General features: G+C 46.0%; 1 protein-coding gene and 11 non-coding genes across 12 annotated transcripts; 8 read left to right on the plus strand and 4 right to left on the minus strand.

The window, feature by feature from the left end:
• Positions 1 to 795: 795 nt before the first annotated feature.
• On the minus strand, positions 796 to 878 carry trnal-cag (transfer RNA leucine (anticodon CAG)). Its single transcript has one exon. It is a non-coding gene; the product is annotated as a tRNA-Leu (tRNA).
• Positions 879 to 2,252: 1,374 nt separating this feature from the next.
• trnal-cag (transfer RNA leucine (anticodon CAG)) lies at positions 2,253 to 2,335 on the minus strand. The gene has a single exon. It is a non-coding gene; the product is annotated as a tRNA-Leu (tRNA).
• A 96-nt stretch (positions 2,336 to 2,431) lies between these two features.
• Positions 2,432 to 2,505, plus strand: trnam-cau (transfer RNA methionine (anticodon CAU)). The gene has a single exon. It is a non-coding gene; the product is annotated as a tRNA-Met (tRNA).
• Positions 2,506 to 3,888: 1,383 nt separating this feature from the next.
• Positions 3,889 to 3,962, plus strand: trnam-cau (transfer RNA methionine (anticodon CAU)). Its single transcript has one exon. It is a non-coding gene; the product is annotated as a tRNA-Met (tRNA).
• Positions 3,963 to 5,904: 1,942 nt separating this feature from the next.
• On the minus strand, positions 5,905 to 5,987 carry trnal-cag (transfer RNA leucine (anticodon CAG)). Its single transcript has one exon. It is a non-coding gene; the product is annotated as a tRNA-Leu (tRNA).
• A 96-nt stretch (positions 5,988 to 6,083) lies between these two features.
• trnam-cau (transfer RNA methionine (anticodon CAU)) lies at positions 6,084 to 6,157 on the plus strand. The gene has a single exon. It is a non-coding gene; the product is annotated as a tRNA-Met (tRNA).
• A 1,197-nt stretch (positions 6,158 to 7,354) lies between these two features.
• On the minus strand, positions 7,355 to 7,437 carry trnal-cag (transfer RNA leucine (anticodon CAG)). The gene has a single exon. It is a non-coding gene; the product is annotated as a tRNA-Leu (tRNA).
• A 96-nt stretch (positions 7,438 to 7,533) lies between these two features.
• On the plus strand, positions 7,534 to 7,607 carry trnam-cau (transfer RNA methionine (anticodon CAU)). Its single transcript has one exon. It is a non-coding gene; the product is annotated as a tRNA-Met (tRNA).
• A 1,383-nt stretch (positions 7,608 to 8,990) lies between these two features.
• On the plus strand, positions 8,991 to 9,064 carry trnam-cau (transfer RNA methionine (anticodon CAU)). Its single transcript has one exon. It is a non-coding gene; the product is annotated as a tRNA-Met (tRNA).
• Positions 9,065 to 10,447: 1,383 nt separating this feature from the next.
• Positions 10,448 to 10,521, plus strand: trnam-cau (transfer RNA methionine (anticodon CAU)). Its single transcript has one exon. It is a non-coding gene; the product is annotated as a tRNA-Met (tRNA).
• A 2,121-nt stretch (positions 10,522 to 12,642) lies between these two features.
• Positions 12,643 to 12,716, plus strand: trnam-cau (transfer RNA methionine (anticodon CAU)). The gene has a single exon. It is a non-coding gene; the product is annotated as a tRNA-Met (tRNA).
• A 5,207-nt stretch (positions 12,717 to 17,923) lies between these two features.
• LOC132099242 (uncharacterized) lies at positions 17,924 to 20,063 on the plus strand. Its single transcript, XM_059505685.1, has 6 exons — positions 17,924 to 18,408; positions 18,529 to 18,856; positions 18,978 to 19,139; positions 19,184 to 19,187; positions 19,271 to 19,657; positions 19,834 to 20,063. Exons 1-6 carry the CDS (start codon positions 17,987 to 17,989, stop codon positions 20,061 to 20,063), a joined length of 1,533 nt encoding a protein of 510 aa, XP_059361668.1. The 5' UTR covers positions 17,924 to 17,986.
• Positions 20,064 to 20,537: the final 474 nt, after the last annotated feature.

A 20,537-nucleotide genomic window follows, 5' to 3' on the forward strand; every position in this document is an offset into this window, starting at 1 on the left:
ACCCGTGCCATGCTTTTGTACACAATGAAGTGAAAATACTGCATTAATGCTGGCTAACACTGAATGAAGGCAGTAATAGCATCCCTCTCATATTCATGTAACACATGGCCACATCCTCCTGAGGTTTTGTGAAGTTTCAATGGCCATATTGCTGCACTGGCCCGGTCCTGCAGATTTGCCTTATACAAAGTTCGGAAGATTAGACCCTTCCGATCAGAGCAGGCCACACAACTCCTTGTCCAAGCTCTTTGTTTTCTCCAGACTGGGCTACTGTTATGCTCCCTTGGCGGGTCTTCCGGCACGTACTATCAAACCTCTGCAACTGATCCAGGATGCAGCAGCGAGAGTGGTCTTAAACGAGCAAAAGAAAGCCCACGACACACCTTTCTTCATAATTTTGCACTGGCTACCAATAGCTGTTCGCATCAGATTCAAGATACTGATGTTTGCCTACAAGATAACCACTGGCTCTGCAGCAATATACCTAAAGTCGCTGGTTCAGACCTATGCTTGCGTTCTGCAAGTGAACGACGCCTCGTGGTGCCATCCCAAAGAGGCACAAAATCACTCTCAAGGACCTTTTCCTGGACTGTTCCCAGCTGGTGGATCGGCTTGCCTATCTCAATTCAATCAGCGGAGGCTTTAACCATTTTCAAAAAGTGTCTAAAAACTCATCCTTGTCTTCAACGCCTGCCCAATGAATACTAGCATTTGCCAAATGCTGTGTTTTGTCAAAGTTAACATCCTGCTGGCTCAACGTAGCAGAAGACTCTGTCTGCAGCCAAATGATAGATCTGTCAGAAGTGGGATTCGAAACCACGCCTCCAGGGGAGACTGCGACCTGAACGCAGCGCCTTAGACCGCTTGGCCATCCTGACACCCTTGATTGGCTAGGGATGGCCTGTTGGAGCCACACCTGAATGCACGGATCTAGAAGCTACTTATTCTCTGTTTGGGCGCCCTTTAGCACACAAGCCTCGTTGGCGCAGTTAGGCAGTGCGTCAGTCTCATAATCTGAAGTTCGTGAGTTCGAGCTTCACACGGGGCAGAGTGGTGCTTTTTTCTGATCACTGAGAGCGCTTAGACCAGGGGTATCAAACTAAATTCCTTTAGGGCCCGAGCCCTGTAGAGTGTTCTTCCAACCCTTCTCAAACACACAAGGCATGTAGTTTTAAAATGAGCCTGAAGGCCATGATTAGTTGGATCAGGTGTTTTCAATCAGGCTTGAATCTAAACTCTGCAGGTCTCCGGCCTTCCAGGGACTGAGTTTGACACCCGTGGCTTAGAAAGAAAGAGTGAGGTTCTCTGTCCCCTTACGTGTGGGTTTCCCTGTGTCTCCTGGGGGCAAAAGGCCACAGCTCCTCTTCAGGGAAGGTGAAATGATGTTTTGTGGAAAACTGTGAGGTTCCAGGTAAATTCCCTGAATCTCATCCAGCGACATTGCGTGTAGACCCGTGCCATCCTTTTGTACACAATGAAGTGAAAATACTGCATTCATGCTGGCTAACACTGAATGAAGGCAGTAATAGCATCCCTCTCATATTCATGTAACACATGGCCACATCCTCCTGAGGTTTTGTGAAGTTTCAATGGCCATATTGCTGCACTGGCCCGGTCCTGCAGATTTGCCTTATACAAAGTTCGGAAGATTAGACCCTTCCGATCAGAGCAGGCCACACAACTCCTTGTCCAAGCTCTTTGTTTTCTCCAGACTGGGCTACTGTTATGCTCCCTTGGCGGGTCTTCCGGCACGTACTATCAAGCTTCTGCAACTGATCCAGGATGCAGCAGCGAGAGTGGTCTTAAACGAGCCAAAGAAAGCCCACGTCACACCTTTCTTCATAATTTTGCACTGGCTACCAATAGCTGTTCGCATCAGATTCAAGATACTGATGTTTGCCTACAAGATAACCACTGGCTCTGCAGCAATATACCTAAAGTCGCTGGTTCAGACCTATGCTTGCATTCTGCAAGTGAACGACGCCTCGTGGTGCCATCCCAAAGAGGCACAAAATCACTCTCAAGGACCTTTTCCTGGACTGTTCCCAGCTGGTGGATCGGCTTGCCTATCCCAATTCGAGCAGCGGAGGCTTTAACCATTTTCAAAAAGTGTCTAAAAACTCATCCTTGTCTTCAACGCCTACCCAATGAATACTAGAATTTGCCAAATGCTGTGTTTTGTCAAAGTTAACGCCCTGCTGGCTCAACGTAGCAGAAGACTGAAGTCTCTGTCTGCAGCCAAAGGATAGATCTGTCAGAAGTGGGATTCGAACCCACGCCTCCAGGGTAGACTGCGACCTGAACGCAGCGCTTTTGACCGCTCGGCCATCCTGACACACTTGGTTGGCTAGGGATGGCCTGTTGGAGCCACACCTGAATGCACGGATCTAGAAGCTACTTATTCTCTGTTTGGGCGCCCTTTAGCACACAAGCCTCGTTGGCGCAGTTAGGCAGTGCGTCAGTCTCATAATCTGAAGGTCGTGAGTTCGAGCCTCACACGGGGCAGAGTGGTGCTTTTTTCTGATCACTGAGAGCGCTTAGACCAGGGGTATCAAACTAAATTCCTTTAGGGCCCGAGCCCTGTAGAGTGTTCTTCCAACCCTTCTCAAACACACAAGGCATGTAGTTTTAAAATGAGCCTGAAGGCCATGATTAGTTGGATCAGGTGTTTTCAATCAGGCTTGAATCTAAACTCTGCAGGTCTCCGGCCTTCCAGGGACTGAGTTTGACACCCGTGGCTTAGAAAGAAAGAGTGAGGTTCTCTGTCCCCTTACGTGTGGGTTTCCCTGTGTCTCCTGGGGGCAAAAGGCCACAGCTCCTCTTCAGGGAAGGTGAAATGATGTTTTGTGGAAAACTGTGAGGTTCCAGGTAAATTCCCTGAATCTCATCCAGCGACATTGCGTGTAGACCCGTGCCATCCTTTTGTACACAATGAAGTGAAAATACTGCATTCATGCTGGCTAACACTGAATGAAGGCAGTAATAGCATCCCTCTCATATTCATGTAACACATGGCCACATCCTCCTGAGGTTTTGTGAAGTTTCAATGGCCATATTGCTGCACTGGCCCGGTCCTGCAGATTTGCCTTATACAAAGTTCGGAAGATTAGACCCTTCCGATCAGAGCAGGCCACACAACTCCTTGTCCAAGCTCTTTGTTTTCTCCAGACTGGGCTACTGTTATGCTCCCTTGGCGGGTCTTCCGGCACGTACTATCAAGCCTCTGCAACTGATCCAGGATGCAGCAGCGAGAGTGGTCTTAAACGAGCCAAAGAAAGCCCACGTCACACCTTTCTTCATAATTTTGCACTGGCTACCAATAGCTGTTCGCATCAGATTCAAGATACTGATGTTTGCCTACAAGATAACCACTGGCTCTGCAGCAATATACCTAAAGTCGCTGGTTCAGACCTATGCTTGCATTCTGCAAGTGAACGACGCCTCGTGGTGCCATCCCAAAGAGGCACAAAATCACTCTCAAGGACCTTTTCCTGGACTGTTCCCAGCTGGTGGATCGGCTTGCCTATCCCAATTCGAGCAGCGGAGGCTTTAACCATTTTCAAAAAGTGTCTAAAAACTCATCCTTGTCTTCAACGCCTACCCAATGAATACTAGCATTTGCCAAATGCTGTGTTTTGTCAAAGTTAACGCCCTGCTGGCTCAACGTAGCAGAAGACTGAAGTCTCTGTCTGCAGCCAAAGGATAGATCTGTCAGAAGTGGGATTCGAACCCACGCCTCCAGGGTAGACTGCGACCTGAACGCAGCGCTTTTGACCGCTCGGCCATCCTGACACACTTGGTTGGCTAGGGATGGCCTGTTGGAGCCACACCTGAATGCACGGATCTAGAAGCTACTTATTCTCTGTTTGGGCGCCCTTTAGCCCACAAGCCTCGTTGGCGCAGTTAGGCAGTGCGTCAGTCTCATAATCTGAAGGTCGTGAGTTCGAGCCTCACACGGGGCAGAGTGGTGCTTTTTTCTGATCACTGAGAGCGCTTAGACCAGGGGTATCAAACTAAATTCCTTTAGGGCCCGAGCCCTGTAGAGTGTTCTTCCAACCCTTCTCAAACACACAAGGCATGTAGTTTTCAAAAGAGCCTGTAGGCCATGATTAGTTGGATCAGGTGTGTTCAATCAGGCTTGAATCTAAACTCTGCAGGTCTCCGGCCTTCCAGGGACTGAGTTTGACACCCATGGCTTAGAAAGAAAGAGTGAGGTTCTCTGTCCCCTTCGGTGTGGGTTTCCCTGTGTCTCCTGGGGGCAAAAGGCCACAGCTCCTCTTCAGGGCAGGTGAAATGATGTTTTGTGGAAAACTGTGAGGTTCCAGGTAAATTCCCTGAATCTCATCCAGCGACATTGCGTGTAGACCCGTGCCATCCTTTTATATACAATGAAGTGAAAATTCTGCATTCATGCTGGCTAACACTGAATGAAGGCAGTAATAGCATCCCTCTCATATTCATGTAACACATGGCCACATCCTCCTGAGGTTTTGTGAAGTTTCAAAGGCCATATTGCTGCACTGGCCCGGTCCTGCAGATTTGCCTTATACAAAGTTCGGAAGATTAGACCCTTCCGATCAGAGCAGGCCACACAACTCCTTGTCCAAGCTCTTTGTTTTCTCCAGACTGGGCTACTGTTATGCTCCCTTGGCGGGTCTTCCGGCACGTACTATCAAGCCTCTGCAACTGATCCAGGATGCAGCAGCGAGAGTGGTCTTAAACGAGCCAAAGAAAGCCCACGTCACACCTCTCTTCATAATTTTGCACTGGCTACCAATAGCTGTTCGCATCAGATTCAAGATACTGATGTTTGCCTACAAGATAACCACTGGCTCTGCAGCAATATACCTAAAGTCGCTGGTTCAGACCTATGCTTGCGTTCTGCAAGTGAACGACGCCTCGTCGTTCCAGGGACTGAGTTTGACACCCGTGGCTAAGAAAGAAAGAGTGAGGTTCTCTGTCCCCTTCCGTGTGGGTTTCCCTGTGTCTCCTGGGGGCAAAATGCCACAGCTCCTCTTCAGGGCAGGTGAAATGATGTTTTGTGGAAAACTGTGAGGTTCCAGGTAAATTCCCTGAATCTCATTCAGCGACATTGCGTGTAGACCCGTGCCATCCTTTTGTACACAATGAAGTGAAAATTCTGCATTCATGCTGGCTAACACTGCATGAAGGCAGTAATAGAATCCCTCTCATATTCATGTAACACATGGCCACATCCTCCTGAGGTTTTGTGAAGTTTCAATGGCCATATTGCTGCACTGGCCCGGTCCTGCAGATTTGCCTTATACAAAGTTCGGAAGATTAGACCCTTCCGATCAGAGCAGGCCACACAACTCCTTTTCCAAGCTCTTTGTTTTCTCCAGACTGGGCTACTGTTATGCTCCCTTGGCGGGTCTTCCGGCACGTACTATCAAGCCTCTGCAACTGATCCAGGATGAAGCAGCGAGAGTGGTCTTAAATGAGCCAAAGAAAGCCCACGTCACACCTCTCTTCATAATTTTGCACTGGCTACCAATAGCTGTTCGCATCAGATTCAAGATACTGATGTTTGCCTACAAGATAACCACTGGCTCTGCAGCAATATACCTAAAGTCGCTGGTTCAGACCTATGCTTGCGTTCTGCAAGTGAATGACGCCTCGTGGTGCCATCCCAAAGAGGCACAAAATCACTCTCAAGGACCTTTTCCTGGACTGTTCCCAGCTGGTGGATCGGCTTGCCTATCTCAATTCAAGCAGCGGAGGCTTTAACCATTTTCAAAAAGTGTCTAAAAACTCATCCTTGTCTTCAACGCCTACCCAATGAATACTAGCATTTGCCAAATGCTGGGTTTTGTCAAAGTTAACGCCCTGCTGGCTCAACGTAGCAGAAGACTGAAGTCTCTGTCTGCAGCCAAAGGATAGATCTGTCAGAAGTGGGATTCGAACCCACGCCTCCAGGGGAGACTGCGACCTGAACGCAGCGCCTTAGACCGCTTGGCCATCCTGACACCCTTGATTGGCTAGGAATGGCCGGTTGGAGCCACACCTGAATGCACGGATCTAGAAGCTACTTATTCTCTGTTTGGGCGCCCTTTAGCACACAAGCCTCGTTGGCGCAGTTAGGCAGTGCGTCAGTCTCATAATCTGAAGGTCGTGAGTTCGAGCCTCACACGGGGCAGAGTGGTGCTTTTTTCTGATCACTGAGAGCGCTTAGACCAGGGGTATCAAACTAAATTCCTTTAGGGCCCGAGCCCTGTAGAGTGTTCTTCCAACCCTTCTCAAACACACAAGGCATGTAGTTTTCAAATGAGCCTGAAGGCCATGATTAGTTGGATCAGGTGTTTTCAATCAGGCTTGAATCTAAACTCTGCAGGTCTCCGGCCTTCCAGGGACTGAGTTTGACACCCGTGGCTTAGAAAGAAAGAGTGAGGTTCTCTGTCCCCTTCCGTGTGGGTTTCCCTGTGTCTCCTGGGGGCAAAAGGCCACAGCTCCTCTTCAGGGAAGGTGAAATGATGTTTTGTGGAAAACTGTGAGGTTCCAGGTAAATTCCCTGAATCTCATCCAGCGACATTGCGTGTAGACCCGTGCCATCCTTTTGTACACAATGAAGTGAAAATACTGCATTAATGCTGGCTAACACTGAATGAAGGCAGTAATAGCATCCCTCTCATATTCATGTAACACATGGCCACATCCTCCTGAGGTTTTGTGAAGTTTCAATGGCCATATTGCTGCACTGGCCCGGTCCTGCAGATTTGCCTTATACAAAGTTCGGAAGATTAGACCCTTCCGATCAGAGCAGGCCACACAACTCCTTGTCCAAGCTCTTTGTTTTCTCCAGACTGGGCTACTGTTATGCTCCCTTGGCGGGTCTTCCGGCACGTACTATCAAACCTCTGCAACTGATCCAGGATGCAGCAGCGAGAGTGGTCTTAAACGAGCAAAAGAAAGCCCACGACACACCTTTCTTCATAATTTTGCACTGGCTACCAATAGCTGTTCGCATCAGATTCAAGATACTGATGTTTGCCTACAAGATAACCACTGGCTCTGCAGCAATATACCTAAAGTCGCTGGTTCAGACCTATGCTTGCGTTCTGCAAGTGAACGACGCCTCGTGGTGCCATCCCAAAGAGGCACAAAATCACTCTCAAGGACCTTTTCCTGGACTGTTCCCAGCTGGTGGATCGGCTTGCCTATCTCAATTCAATCAGCGGAGGCTTTAACCATTTTCAAAAAGTGTCTAAAAACTCATCCTTGTCTTCAACGCCTGCCCAATGAATACTAGCATTTGCCAAATGCTGTGTTTTGTCAAAGTTAACATCCTGCTGGCTCAACGTAGCAGAAGACTCTGTCTGCAGCCAAATGATAGATCTGTCAGAAGTGGGATTCGAAACCACGCCTCCAGGGGAGACTGCGACCTGAACGCAGCGCCTTAGACCGCTTGGCCATCCTGACACCCTTGATTGGCTAGGGATGGCCTGTTGGAGCCACACCTGAATGCACGGATCTAGAAGCTACTTATTCTCTGTTTGGGCGCCCTTTAGCACACAAGCCTTGTTGGCGCAGTTAGGCAGTGCGTCAGTCTCATAATCTGAAGGTCGTGAGTTCGAGCCTCACACGGGGCAGAGTGGTGCTTTTTTCTGATCACTGAGAGCGCTTAGACCAGGGGTATCAAACTAAATTCCTTTAGGGCCCGAGCCCTGTAGAGTGTTCTTCCAACCCTTCTCAAACACACAAGGCATGTAGTTTTAAAATGAGCCTGAAGGCCATGATTAGTTGGATCAGGTGTTTTCAATCAGGCTTGAATCTAAACTCTGCAGGTCTCCGGCCTTCCAGGGACTGAGTTTGACACCCGTGGCTTAGAAAGAAAGAGTGAGGTTCTCTGTCCCCTTACGTGTGGGTTTCCCTGTGTCTCCTGGGGGCAAAAGGCCACAGCTCCTCTTCAGGGAAGGTGAAATGATGTTTTGTGGAAAACTGTGAGGTTCCAGGTAAATTCCCTGAATCTCATCCAGCGACATTGCGTGTAGACCCGTGCCATCCTTTTGTACACAATGAAGTGAAAATACTGCATTCATGCTGGCTAACACTGAATGAAGGCAGTAATAGCATCCCTCTCATATTCATGTAACACATGGCCACATCCTCCTGAGGTTTTGTGAAGTTTCAATGGCCATATTGCTGCACTGGCCCGGTCCTGCAGATTTGCCTTATACAAAGTTCGGAAGATTAGACCCTTCCGATCAGAGCAGGCCACACAACTCCTTGTCCAAGCTCTTTGTTTTCTCCAGACTGGGCTACTGTTATGCTCCCTTGGCGGGTCTTCCGGCACGTACTATCAAGCCTCTGCAACTGATCCAGGATGCAGCAGCGAGAGTGGTCTTAAACGAGCCAAAGAAAGCCCACGTCACACCTTTCTTCATAATTTTGCACTGGCTACCAATAGCTGTTCGCATCAGATTCAAGATACTGATGTTTGCCTACAAGATAACCACTGGCTCTGCAGCAATATACCTAAAGTCGCTGGTTCAGACCTATGCTTGCATTCTGCAAGTGAACGACGCCTCGTGGTGCCATCCCAAAGAGGCACAAAATCACTCTCAAGGACCTTTTCCTGGACTGTTCCCAGCTGGTGGATCGGCTTGCCTATCCCAATTCGAGCAGCGGAGGCTTTAACCATTTTCAAAAAGTGTCTAAAAACTCATCCTTGTCTTCAACGCCTACCCAATGAATACTAGCATTTGCCAAATGCTGTGTTTTGTCAAAGTTAACGCCCTGCTGGCTCAACGTAGCAGAAGACTGAAGTCTCTGTCTGCAGCCAAAGGATAGATCTGTCAGAAGTGGGATTCGAACCCACGCCTCCAGGGTAGACTGCGACCTGAACGCAGCGCTTTTGACCGCTCGGCCATCCTGACACACTTGGTTGGCTAGGGATGGCCTGTTGGAGCCACACCTGAATGCACGGATCTAGAAGCTACTTATTCTCTGTTTGGGCGCCCTTTAGCACACAAGCCTCGTTGGCGCAGTTAGGCAGTGCGTCAGTCTCATAATCTGAAGGTCGTGAGTTCGAGCCTCACACGGGGCAGAGTGGTGCTTTTTTCTGATCACTGAGAGCGCTTAGACCAGGGGTATCAAACTAAATTCCTTTAGGGCCCGAGCCCTGTAGAGTGTTCTTCCAACCCTTCTCAAACACACAAGGCATGTAGTTTTAAAATGAGCCTGAAGGCCATGATTAGTTGGATCAGGTGTTTTCAATCAGGCTTGAATCTAAACTCTGCAGGTCTCCGGCCTTCCAGGGACTGAGTTTGACACCCGTGGCTTAGAAAGAAAGAGTGAGGTTCTCTGTCCCCTTACGTGTGGGTTTCCCTGTGTCTCCTGGGGGCAAAAGGCCACAGCTCCTCTTCAGGGAAGGTGAAATGATGTTTTGTGGAAAACTGTGAGGTTCCAGGTAAATTCCCTGAATCTCATCCAGCGACATTGCGTGTAGACCCGTGCCATCCTTTTGTACACAATGAAGTGAAAATACTGCATTCATGCTGGCTAACACTGAATGAAGGCAGTAATAGCATCCCTCTCATATTCATGTAACACATGGCCACATCCTCCTGAGGTTTTGTGAAGTTTCAATGGCCATATTGCTGCACTGGCCCGGTCCTGCAGATTTGCCTTATACAAAGTTCGGAAGATTAGACCCTTCCGATCAGAGCAGGCCACACAACTCCTTGTCCAAGCTCTTTGTTTTCTCCAGACTGGGCTACTGTTATGCTCCCTTGGCGGGTCTTCCGGCACGTACTATCAAGCCTCTGCAACTGATCCAGGATGCAGCAGCGAGAGTGGTCTTAAACGAGCCAAAGAAAGCCCACGTCACACCTTTCTTCATAATTTTGCACTGGCTACCAATAGCTGTTCGCATCAGATTCAAGATACTGATGTTTGCCTACAAGATAACCACTGGCTCTGCAGCAATATACCTAAAGTCGCTGGTTCAGACCTATGCTTGCATTCTGCAAGTGAACGACGCCTCGTGGTGCCATCCCAAAGAGGCACAAAATCACTCTCAAGGACCTTTTCCTGGACTGTTCCCAGCTGGTGGATCGGCTTGCCTATCCCAATTCGAGCAGCGGAGGCTTTAACCATTTTCAAAAAGTGTCTAAAAACTCATCCTTGTCTTCAACGCCTACCCAATGAATACTAGCATTTGCCAAATGCTGTGTTTTGTCAAAGTTAACGCCCTGCTGGCTCAACGTAGCAGAAGACTGAAGTCTCTGTCTGCAGCCAAAGGATAGATCTGTCAGAAGTGGGATTCGAACCCACGCCTCCAGGGTAGACTGCGACCTGAACGCAGCGCTTTTGACCGCTCGGCCATCCTGACACACTTGGTTGGCTAGGGATGGCCTGTTGGAGCCACACCTGAATGCACGGATCTAGAAGCTACTTATTCTCTGTTTGGGCGCCCTTTAGCCCACAAGCCTCGTTGGCGCAGTTAGGCAGTGCGTCAGTCTCATAATCTGAAGGTCGTGAGTTCGAGCCTCACACGGGGCAGAGTGGTGCTTTTTTCTGATCACTGAGAGCGCTTAGACCAGGGGTATCAAACTAAATTCCTTTAGGGCCCGAGCCCTGTAGAGTGTTCTTCCAACCCTTCTCAAACACACAAGGCATGTAGTTTTCAAAAGAGCCTGTAGGCCATGATTAGTTGGATCAGGTGTGTTCAATCAGGCTTGAATCTAAACTCTGCAGGTCTCCGGCCTTCCAGGGACTGAGTTTGACACCCATGGCTTAGAAAGAAAGAGTGAGGTTCTCTGTCCCCTTCGGTGTGGGTTTCCCTGTGTCTCCTGGGGGCAAAAGGCCACAGCTCCTCTTCAGGGCAGGTGAAATGATGTTTTGTGGAAAACTGTGAGGTTCCAGGTAAATTCCCTGAATCTCATCCAGCGACATTGCGTGTAGACCCGTGCCATCCTTTTATATACAATGAAGTGAAAATTCTGCATTCATGCTGGCTAACACTGAATGAAGGCAGTAATAGCATCCCTCTCATATTCATGTAACACATGGCCACATCCTCCTGAGGTTTTGTGAAGTTTCAAAGGCCATATTGCTGCACTGGCCCGGTCCTGCAGATTTGCCTTATACAAAGTTCGGAAGATTAGACCCTTCCGATCAGAGCAGGCCACACAACTCCTTGTCCAAGCTCTTTGTTTTCTCCAGACTGGGCTACTGTTATGCTCCCTTGGCGGGTCTTCCGGCACGTACTATCAAGCCTCTGCAACTGATCCAGGATGCAGCAGCGAGAGTGGTCTTAAACGAGCCAAAGAAAGCCCACGTCACACCTCTCTTCATAATTTTGCACTGGCTACCAATAGCTGTTCGCATCAGATTCAAGATACTGATGTTTGCCTACAAGATAACCACTGGCTCTGCAGCAATATACCTAAAGTCGCTGGTTCAGACCTATGCTTGCGTTCTGCAAGTGAACGACGCCTCGTCGTTCCAGGGACTGAGTTTGACACCCGTGGCTAAGAAAGAAAGAGTGAGGTTCTCTGTCCCCTTCCGTGTGGGTTTCCCTGTGTCTCCTGGGGGCAAAATGCCACAGCTCCTCTTCAGGGCAGGTGAAATGATGTTTTGTGGAAAACTGTGAGGTTCCAGGTAAATTCCCTGAATCTCATTCAGCGACATTGCGTGTAGACCCGTGCCATCCTTTTGTACACAATGAAGTGAAAATTCTGCATTCATGCTGGCTAACACTGCATGAAGGCAGTAATAGAATCCCTCTCATATTCATGTAACACATGGCCACATCCTCCTGAGGTTTTGTGAAGTTTCAATGGCCATATTGCTGCACTGGCCCGGTCCTGCAGATTTGCCTTATACAAAGTTCGGAAGATTAGACCCTTCCGATCAGAGCAGGCCACACAACTCCTTTTCCAAGCTCTTTGTTTTCTCCAGACTGGGCTACTGTTATGCTCCCTTGGCGGGTCTTCCGGCACGTACTATCAAGCCTCTGCAACTGATCCAGGATGAAGCAGCGAGAGTGGTCTTAAATGAGCCAAAGAAAGCCCACGTCACACCTCTCTTCATAATTTTGCACTGGCTACCAATAGCTGTTCGCATCAGATTCAAGATACTGATGTTTGCCTACAAGATAACCACTGGCTCTGCAGCAATATACCTAAAGTCGCTGGTTCAGACCTATGCTTGCGTTCTGCAAGTGAATGACGCCTCGTGGTGCCATCCCAAAGAGGCACAAAATCACTCTCAAGGACCTTTTCCTGGACTGTTCCCAGCTGGTGGATCGGCTTGCCTATCTCAATTCAAGCAGCGGAGGCTTTAACCATTTTCAAAAAGTGTCTAAAAACTCATCCTTGTCTTCAACGCCTACCCAATGAATACTAGCATTTGCCAAATGCTGGGTTTTGTCAAAGTTAACGCCCTGCTGGCTCAACGTAGCAGAAGACTGAAGTCTCTGTCTGCAGCCAAAGGATAGATCTGTCAGAAGTGGGATTCGAACCAACGCCTCCAGGGTAGACTGCGACCTGAACGCAGCGCCTTAGACCGCTCGGCCATCCTGACACACTTGGTTGGCTAGGGATGGCCTGTTGGAGCCACACCTGAATGCACGGATCTAGAAGCTACTTATTCTCTGTTTGGGCGCCATTTAGCCCACAAGCCTCGTTGGCGCAGTTAGGCAGTGCGTCAGTCTCATAATCTGAAGGTCGTGAGTTCGAGCCTCACACGGGGCAGAGTGGTGATTTTTTCTGATCACTGAGAGCGCTTAGACCAGGGGTATCAAACTAAATTCCTTTAGGGCCCGAGCCCTGTAGAGTGTTCTTCCAACCCTTCTCAAACACACAAGGCATGTAGTTTTCAAATGAGCCTGAAGGCCATGATTAGTTGGATCAGGTGTGTTCAATCAGGCTTGAATCTAAACTCTGCAGGTCTCCGGCCTTCCAGGGACTGAGTTTGACACCCGTGGCTTAGAAAGAAAGAGTGAGGTTATCTGTCCCCTTCCGTGTGGGTTTCCCTGTGTCTCCTGGGGGCAAAAGGCCACAGCTCCTCTTCAGGGCAGGTGAAATGATGTTTTGTGGAAAACTGTGAGGTTCCAGGTAAATTCCCTGAATCTCATTCAGCGACATTGCGTGTAGACCCGTGCCATCTTTTTGTACACAATGAAGTGAAAATTCTGCATTCATGCTGGCTAACACTGCATGAAGGCAGTAATAGAATCCCTCTCATATTCATGTAACACATGGCCACATCCTCCTGAGGTTTTGTGAAGTTTCAATGGCTATATTGCTGCACTGGCCCGGTCCTGCAGATTTGCCTTATACAAAGTTCGGAAGATTAGACCCTTCCGATCAGAGCAGGCCACACAACTCCTTTTCCAAGCTCTTTGTTTTCTCCAGACTGGGCTACTGTTATGCTCCCTTGGCGGGTCTTCCGGCACGTACTATCAAGCCTCTGCAACTGATCCAGGATGAAGCAGCGAGAGTGGTCTTAAATGAGCCAAAGAAAGCCCACGTCACACCTCTCTTCATAATTTTGCACTGGCTACCAATAGCTGTTCGCATCAGATTCAAGATACTGATGTTTGCCTACAAGATAACCACTGGCTCTGCAGCAATATACCTAAAGTCGCTGGTTCAGACCTATGCTTGCGTTCTGCAAGTGAACGACACCTCGTGGTGCCATCCCAAAGAGGCACAAAATCACTCTCAAGGACCTTTTCCTGGACTGTTCCCAGCTGGTGGATCGGCTTGCCTATCTCAATTCGAGCAGCGGAGGCTTTAACCATTTTCAAAAAGTGTCTAAAAACTCATCCTTGTCTTCAACGCCTGCCCAATGAATACTAGCATTTGCCAAATGCTGTGTTTTGTTAACGTCCTGCTGGCTCAACGTAGCAGAAGACTGAAGTCTCTGTCTGCAGCCAAAGGATAGATCTGTCAGAAGTGGGATTCGAACCCACGCCTCCAGGGGAGACTGCGACCTGAGCGCTAGCTGACGAAGGATAGTCTGACAATATTTCAGAAATGTTGAGCAATGTCGAACTGCGCAGCCAATCGCATCGAAGCGCTATGACATTTGGACCAATCGCGTCGAAGCGCCTTAACATTTCCAGCCAATCAAAAAGCGCAATTCATAACATTCTCTTGACATTCGTGACATTTGGCCAATCAGAGAGCAGGGGGATGTCGACGGCACGTTTCCGCGTATCACCGCTAGGTGGAGGGGTCAGCTCTTCTAGTCAGGTGTCAATCAAGTTGCCGAACCGTGCCGAAGGTGTAAGAAAGAATGACATCATCCTCAGGGGGTTTGTCAAGGGTCAAAAAAGTTCATTACCGAAGTTCGTGACCTACAACGAGTGTCATTGCCGCGGAGCTCAGCATCATTTTTACGGAGGACAGCGAAACTTCTTTTTAAAACTAAATACGCGATATTACCGACAACAACAGGTAAGAAATTATCATCTAAATGCAATTTTTTTTTATTTTTTTTTTATTATTGTAATTTTGATTGTTTTAATTGTTCTTTCAAAACTGTTTCATCAAAGTCAATAAAAATGTCTGGCAAACAACAAAAATCACATAAAGCTATGTCGGACACTGAATGGATTTCGCGTTTAAAAAAGTTTGCCAGCACAGGAATTTGGCCATCAAATGAAGGTAACAGGCCAGCTCCTAGACAGAAAAAGTGGTACGAGATTTATCAAAGGGTGAGTGAGTGTTTGTTACCTTTGCATGATAGAGAGAAAAAAAAACACTTAAGTGTTTGTTGACTTGCATAATCGAACATTATTAGTATCGTTGCTTAATGTATTTGCATAAGAGAACAACAGATTAGGCTCCATTACAAACATTTACCTGGTCCAATTCATTGGAACGGTGTAATGTGATGGTTGTGTTATGTTTATGTAATGTTGCAGGTATTTTGAGATTTATGTCATACTGTTAATGAAAAGTTACATCAAAACCTTTTGTGTACTGAGAGACTCAGAGATTTGAGAGGGAGAAGGGGGAAGGGACAGTGAATGAATAGGTGGTCTGAATGTGTGAAATGTTCCTCTCTTGTATCTCTCTCCTTTAAAGAGAGATACCAGCTCTAACATTATATGTAAGATAAGCTTGTCATGTGTCCTCGAAATTAATCAGTGAATGAATTAATATATTAATTTAATAAAGTAGTTTATGCTCTTTTAAGTAACTCGCTTGTATTGTGCATTACATTTGTTATAATACTTACAGATTGAGAAATGTCCGATGCTGTATCGTGGCCAAACAACCTTGCTTGAAGGTGTGCTGAAATGCATCTGTGGTTTTCACACTCCAAAGGTAGCATTAATGTAGCAAGTATTTTTGTTAATATTATTTACTGAAATGTTTTCTTTCTGAATTGTTATATGTATTTTTTATTACATTTTTTTGGTTGTCTTAAGCAGCCCACTGCCTCTAACGTTACTGGACCAGCACAAAAGGTGGTGGAACAACCTCATGCTGCTGAAACAGCAAAGAAGGCCATGGAGCAGAGTCAGCCTGACCCCCAGCCCCAGCCAACTGCACCTGTGGAAGCAAGAGTTGCTTTTTTTATAGCACTGAAGTATGAGCTCAGTTCAAATTCGAGGCAGTTCAGAAAGTAAGAAGAACAAAAGAAAAAGCAAGAATGCTATGAGATGCTGGTTGAGACCTGCTAATTTTCACACCTCTTGTACAATGGGGGCAGCTGTTGTGTGCTGATTGGTCGGTTTGAATATCTCAGATTTGGTTTAAGTCACATGGTCAAGAATAAATGAAGATTGTAACCTGTCTGCTTTCTCTCTTTCATCTCTGGGCTCTACTCTTTGATTGTCCTCTTTGTCTCTAACTGAACTCTGCCCTTGTTGAAGGTCACTGAGCTAGACTCATGTCCCTCATGGCATCTCTCTTAATACTTCTCATGTCTTAAAGCTCTTTTTTTTCTTTTTCCTTCTCTATCTCATGTAACATTCCACATACACGCTGGCTATTATTAACTGTACACATGTTAGTAATTACTCCATCATGCAAATACTTTGTAGTAATATCAAGAGTCAGTACTGCTGATAAATCATTCCTCTTACAGAGGTCACTTCCATTCAGAAAGAAGTGTTTTTGAATGGTGCATTTACTTAAAATTGTAATATTAACACAAATAGTAATGCTTGCTATTATAACACATTCTGTCTTCTCACATTTTTAGTTTACCAAACCAAGATTTACTGGGTCTCACATTGCTACAGCAAAGCCAAATCTTAGTTTGGCCAGGAGAACTTCTCAGGTTGAAGACCAGCCCAGCACAACAGTGTCTAGTGCCTCTAGACCAAGCACTACAGTCTCTGTAAGTAATGGCATAATCTATATTGTACTCTATGAAGACACGTTTCACGTTCCATTCTATACAAATTATTAAAATATTTAAACTATTTTTTAATAACAGAAAACCATATATTTATAAACAAAAAAGCTATATTTTATAAATAGATTTCATACAAATTACTATTAAAAAGTTATTGATGTTAAGATAGTGTTACTTTTATTGAAAAAGGAGGCATTAAATTGATCAAAAATCTCAGACATTTAATGTCACAAAAGATTTCTATTCAACATCATGTTACAAACGATTTCTATTTCAAATAAATGCTGTTCTTCAAACTTAATTCAGAAAAATACCACTGTCACATTTATGGACTGTTGTATTTTCTCTCCTCATTTTTCTCAACCTAGTTTCTGTCTCCCCTTGATTATATCATTCAGTTAATCTGTGTCTAGTTAATTTACTCATTCGTCCCTCATTGGTCTGTCTACTTAAATTCTAGTCTGTTCAGTTTGTCTTGTTCTGTGTGTTACTGCCTTCCTTTGTGTGGGTTAATTAAAGATTATTTACCCTTGATTTTCATCTTTGTGTGCTTTCCCCAACACCATAAGTGTGGCAACCACTTTAATGCAGTTTTATTATCAGCTATTTTCACGTTTTCAACTAATAATGAAGGTTTATGTTCAATAGAATGGTTTCTGAAGGATCATGTAACACTGAAGACTGGAGTAATGATGCTGAAAATTTGTTCTTGCCACCGTAGAAATAAATTACATTTCATATTTTAAACTTTAAATTGTAGTAATGTTCCACAATTTAACTATCTTTTTAGTTTTTAACTGTATTTTTGATCAAATGCAACCTTGGTGAGCAGAATAGGTTTCTTTTATAAACTTTTGGACCTCAAACTTTGCAACTGTAGTGTATGATTTAATCTAGGACGAGTTATTGTAAGTTATTGTAATGTTCTATTTGCAAAATCTATATTTTACTTCATGATTGTACAGACACCAGATCCTAAAGTTCCAACCCCTGTCCCAAGAGCCACTGCAGATGTGTCCAATCCCGCTCAGCCATGCAGGATCGTCTGCAGGAGAATTTCATATTCTGTTGGTCCAAAAATGTAATTAAATCAGCTGTCTCCAGACACTTAATGGAGATGTAAAAAGGCTTACATGCCCTGAAAATTGAATATTACTTTTATAACCAGTAGTTCCTTAAAACACATTCATACTGAAAACAACAACAATCAAACTATTGTCATAATGTCAATTGAATTTACATGATACTGATTTATTGATGATAAACAGTGTATAGATGTTAACATTCATGTGTCAGAATAAATAGATATTGGTTGTAAAGTCTCAGAATTCTTTTTATTTTATTTTTTATTTCATATTCAACAGGATTTCAGAATTATTTTGTTCCTTTTTTTGGATGACATCAGTGTATAATGTAAAGTTATCAGTTTCATTGTCATAATAATCATTGTAATTCCATGTAATACAATGATGATTTTATGTGAAAGTAATCAGGGATACTAATAAAATGCTTTAAGTGATTAAAAAAATAAAATTAACTTACTAAACTTAATGTTTTGTCTTTTTTTCCATCACAGACTGCTCCTTCTGGGGCATTATTGCAAGGTCCATCTGTAGTTCAACTTCCTCGTTTGTGGTCTGAGACCATGCCACCAGAGGATCACAAGTGGATTGGCAAAAGGCTTTTCAAAATTGGATCCAAAGGAAAGCCAGCACTTCGTGATGACCTCCAGCTCTGGTATTACCCCCCACAGCCAGCACTTATTTACAATCAGGCTCCAGCTCCAGACAGATTCTTTTGTCATTCTCTTCTGCTGTGGATGCCATACAAGCTGTGGAGGGTTAAGGTTCTCTGTCCCAATCCAGCCTGCGGACAACATCAGCTGACAGGAGGTGGTCTGCACAAAAGGGCACGGCAGGTTCTAGACATTGACAGAACATACAATATGGTCACAGAAACCCTTATCTGTACCAAGTGTAGAGCCTCGCATGTGTCCTGGAGTCAGACTGTCCTGCAACAGCTAGATCTGGGCCATCGCTCTGAGTTTCAGGTCATCCTCACGCGGAAGTAAGTACACTTTCATTCCTCATCCAGTTGTTAGCCCATCATCACGTGTGTGTATGTATGCAAATACTTTACAATCAAATATCTAAAATATATGAATGTGTGGATTTTGCTTTTCCTAAGGTACGCCTGTGATATGCGGGTCATCAGGCTCTTGCGTGAGCGTGGCTTAGGCAATAGTCCCACGCGGGTGATAAAGCAGCTGCGTGAAAACCACAGCGAGCAGTGGCTCCATCGTCTGGCCCGGTACACCACCCAATGTGTTGACTTCCTCAATCAACCCGGGGTGATGCCAGTAAAATTCCAGGAGCCCCCAGAGCCTACGGTGGTGCCAAGCTGCAAGTGGTTGCTCACCGTTTACAGCCAAGACATTCTGACCAGGCTGGATGAAATCCATGCAAGGATAACATCCACCTATGGCTCTGTCTTGAAGATGGATTCTACTAAAAAGGTTAGTTGTGGATTTGTTTATTAATGGTGTTTATATACCAGCATGGCACTGTATCTGTATTTTACATGGTGTGATGTTTGATTTATATTTACAGCATGCTTCATATCATCTCTTATTACAGATCACCAAGAAGCTGGCTGGGACAGCGAGGGGAACGGGACTCTGGCTTACCTCTGTTGGCAACGAGTTTGGTCAGGTGCTCATAAGTGTGCTGACAGCCCAGGAAGGAGCAGGACTTGACATGATGGTAGACGGTCTGGTCAAAAGATACCAGCAGGCTGGTGTAAATCCACCTTCTGTGTTGTACGTGGACTGTGGGTGCTGCAGCGAGGTGAGCGAGAGCAAGCTGAAAACCAGGTTTAGGGGCTGGCCAGATCTCATGATACGCTGGGACATCTGTCTTTTTATGCGCAGGATTGCCTTGGGGTGTACAACTGATGCCCAGCATCTTTGAATGGGATGCAGCTGACGTCTCTATCCTTCGCAAAGCAAAGAGAGAGCTGTTGATGTCCCAGGGTTGGCCTGCGCTGACAGATGAAGATGTAAACAAGCATCTGACCAGAGAGGAGCTGGCTCTACATTGCCGGAGGAGGACCCGTGGAGAGGAGACTACCATGCTTCTCCTTGAACAACTGTTGACAGAGCTCCTGAGCAGCAAGGGCAATGACTCTCTGGGTGTTCCTCTCTTGGATCCAGAAAGGATGGAGCACATCTGGTGTGTCCAAAAGAAGCACATCAAGTGTATCCAAGACCCTCTTGGTGTTTCCCTCTATACTGAGACCGGGAGCTTAACCAAGGGAGGTGTGCTTCTGAAGATTTACAGATGTGCCAGAGGCTCCACTTCTCTTGAATCCTTTCATTTACACCTTAACCGTTTCATCCCAAGTAGTATTTGTCGAACACACACTGCATATGCAAAGAAAGAACATTTAAGTGTCTGTGTTTAACATTCCCTAAAAACTGTTGTCTGTTTACAGGGAGCAGTGCAAACCGTCTGAACTTTCAGATTTATTTGTTGGAGGGTCTACACAGGTGGAACCAGGATCGGGAGGCAGCTTCCATGTCATCGGAGCCATCAGCTTTACGCAGCTACACAGGAGAACTTGTTCACTGTGTAAACAGCAATTATGAAAAGCTGTTTGGCAGGAAAGTGGTCCCCACGTTTTGTCCCCCTGCACGTTACACTGGTAAAATAATTTATTTGTGATGAGTGGGGCGGGGCCGAGGGACATGGGAGCTAGGCCGGGGGAGTGATTGGAGATGAACTACACCTGTTCGACCCACCGGTCTCGAGGCCCATGGAGGAGATGGAAGGATATAAAACTGGAGCGACGACAGTGAAGGACGAGAGAGGACCAGGCCTGGGCTTTTAGTTGTGTTTTGGGTTTTATTTGCGTGCACCAGTCGTCCGTGAGGGGCTGGTGCGCTGTTTTTGTGTTTATTTTGTTATTAAAATGTTTTGGATTGTCCGCCGGTTCCCGCCTCCTTTTTCCAGATGAATATGAAGGTTTATATCGTTACATTATTATTGTTAATTAACTTGCAATTCCCGTGTAATCTCAGTCAATATTTTATTTAAGCCTATACAGTGTACTTTGTATCTGTATTTTTTAACTATAAACTATCAACATGATCAACTTTTTTTTTCTTGAAACATGCCCTCTGTCATCTGATCGATATT

Source organism: Carassius carassius, chromosome 22 (assembly GCF_963082965.1).
Source record: "Carassius carassius chromosome 22, fCarCar2.1, whole genome shotgun sequence".
In the NCBI taxonomy this organism is placed as follows: Eukaryota; Metazoa; Chordata; class Actinopteri; order Cypriniformes; family Cyprinidae; genus Carassius; species Carassius carassius.

Excerpts from the sequence above, each read along its gene's own strand:
- LOC132099242 (XM_059505685.1), top strand. The coding sequence starts at position 17,987 with ATGCCACCAGAGGATCACAAGTGGATTGGCAAAAGGCTTTTCAAAATT. Across the intron at positions 18,409-18,528 it reads CAGGTCATCCTCACGCGGAA|GTACGCCTGTGATATGCGGG; the intron begins GTAAGTACACTT and ends GCTTTTCCTAAG. Across the intron at positions 19,658-19,833 it reads CGGGAGCTTAACCAAGGGAG|GGAGCAGTGCAAACCGTCTG; the intron begins GTGTGCTTCTGA and ends GTCTGTTTACAG.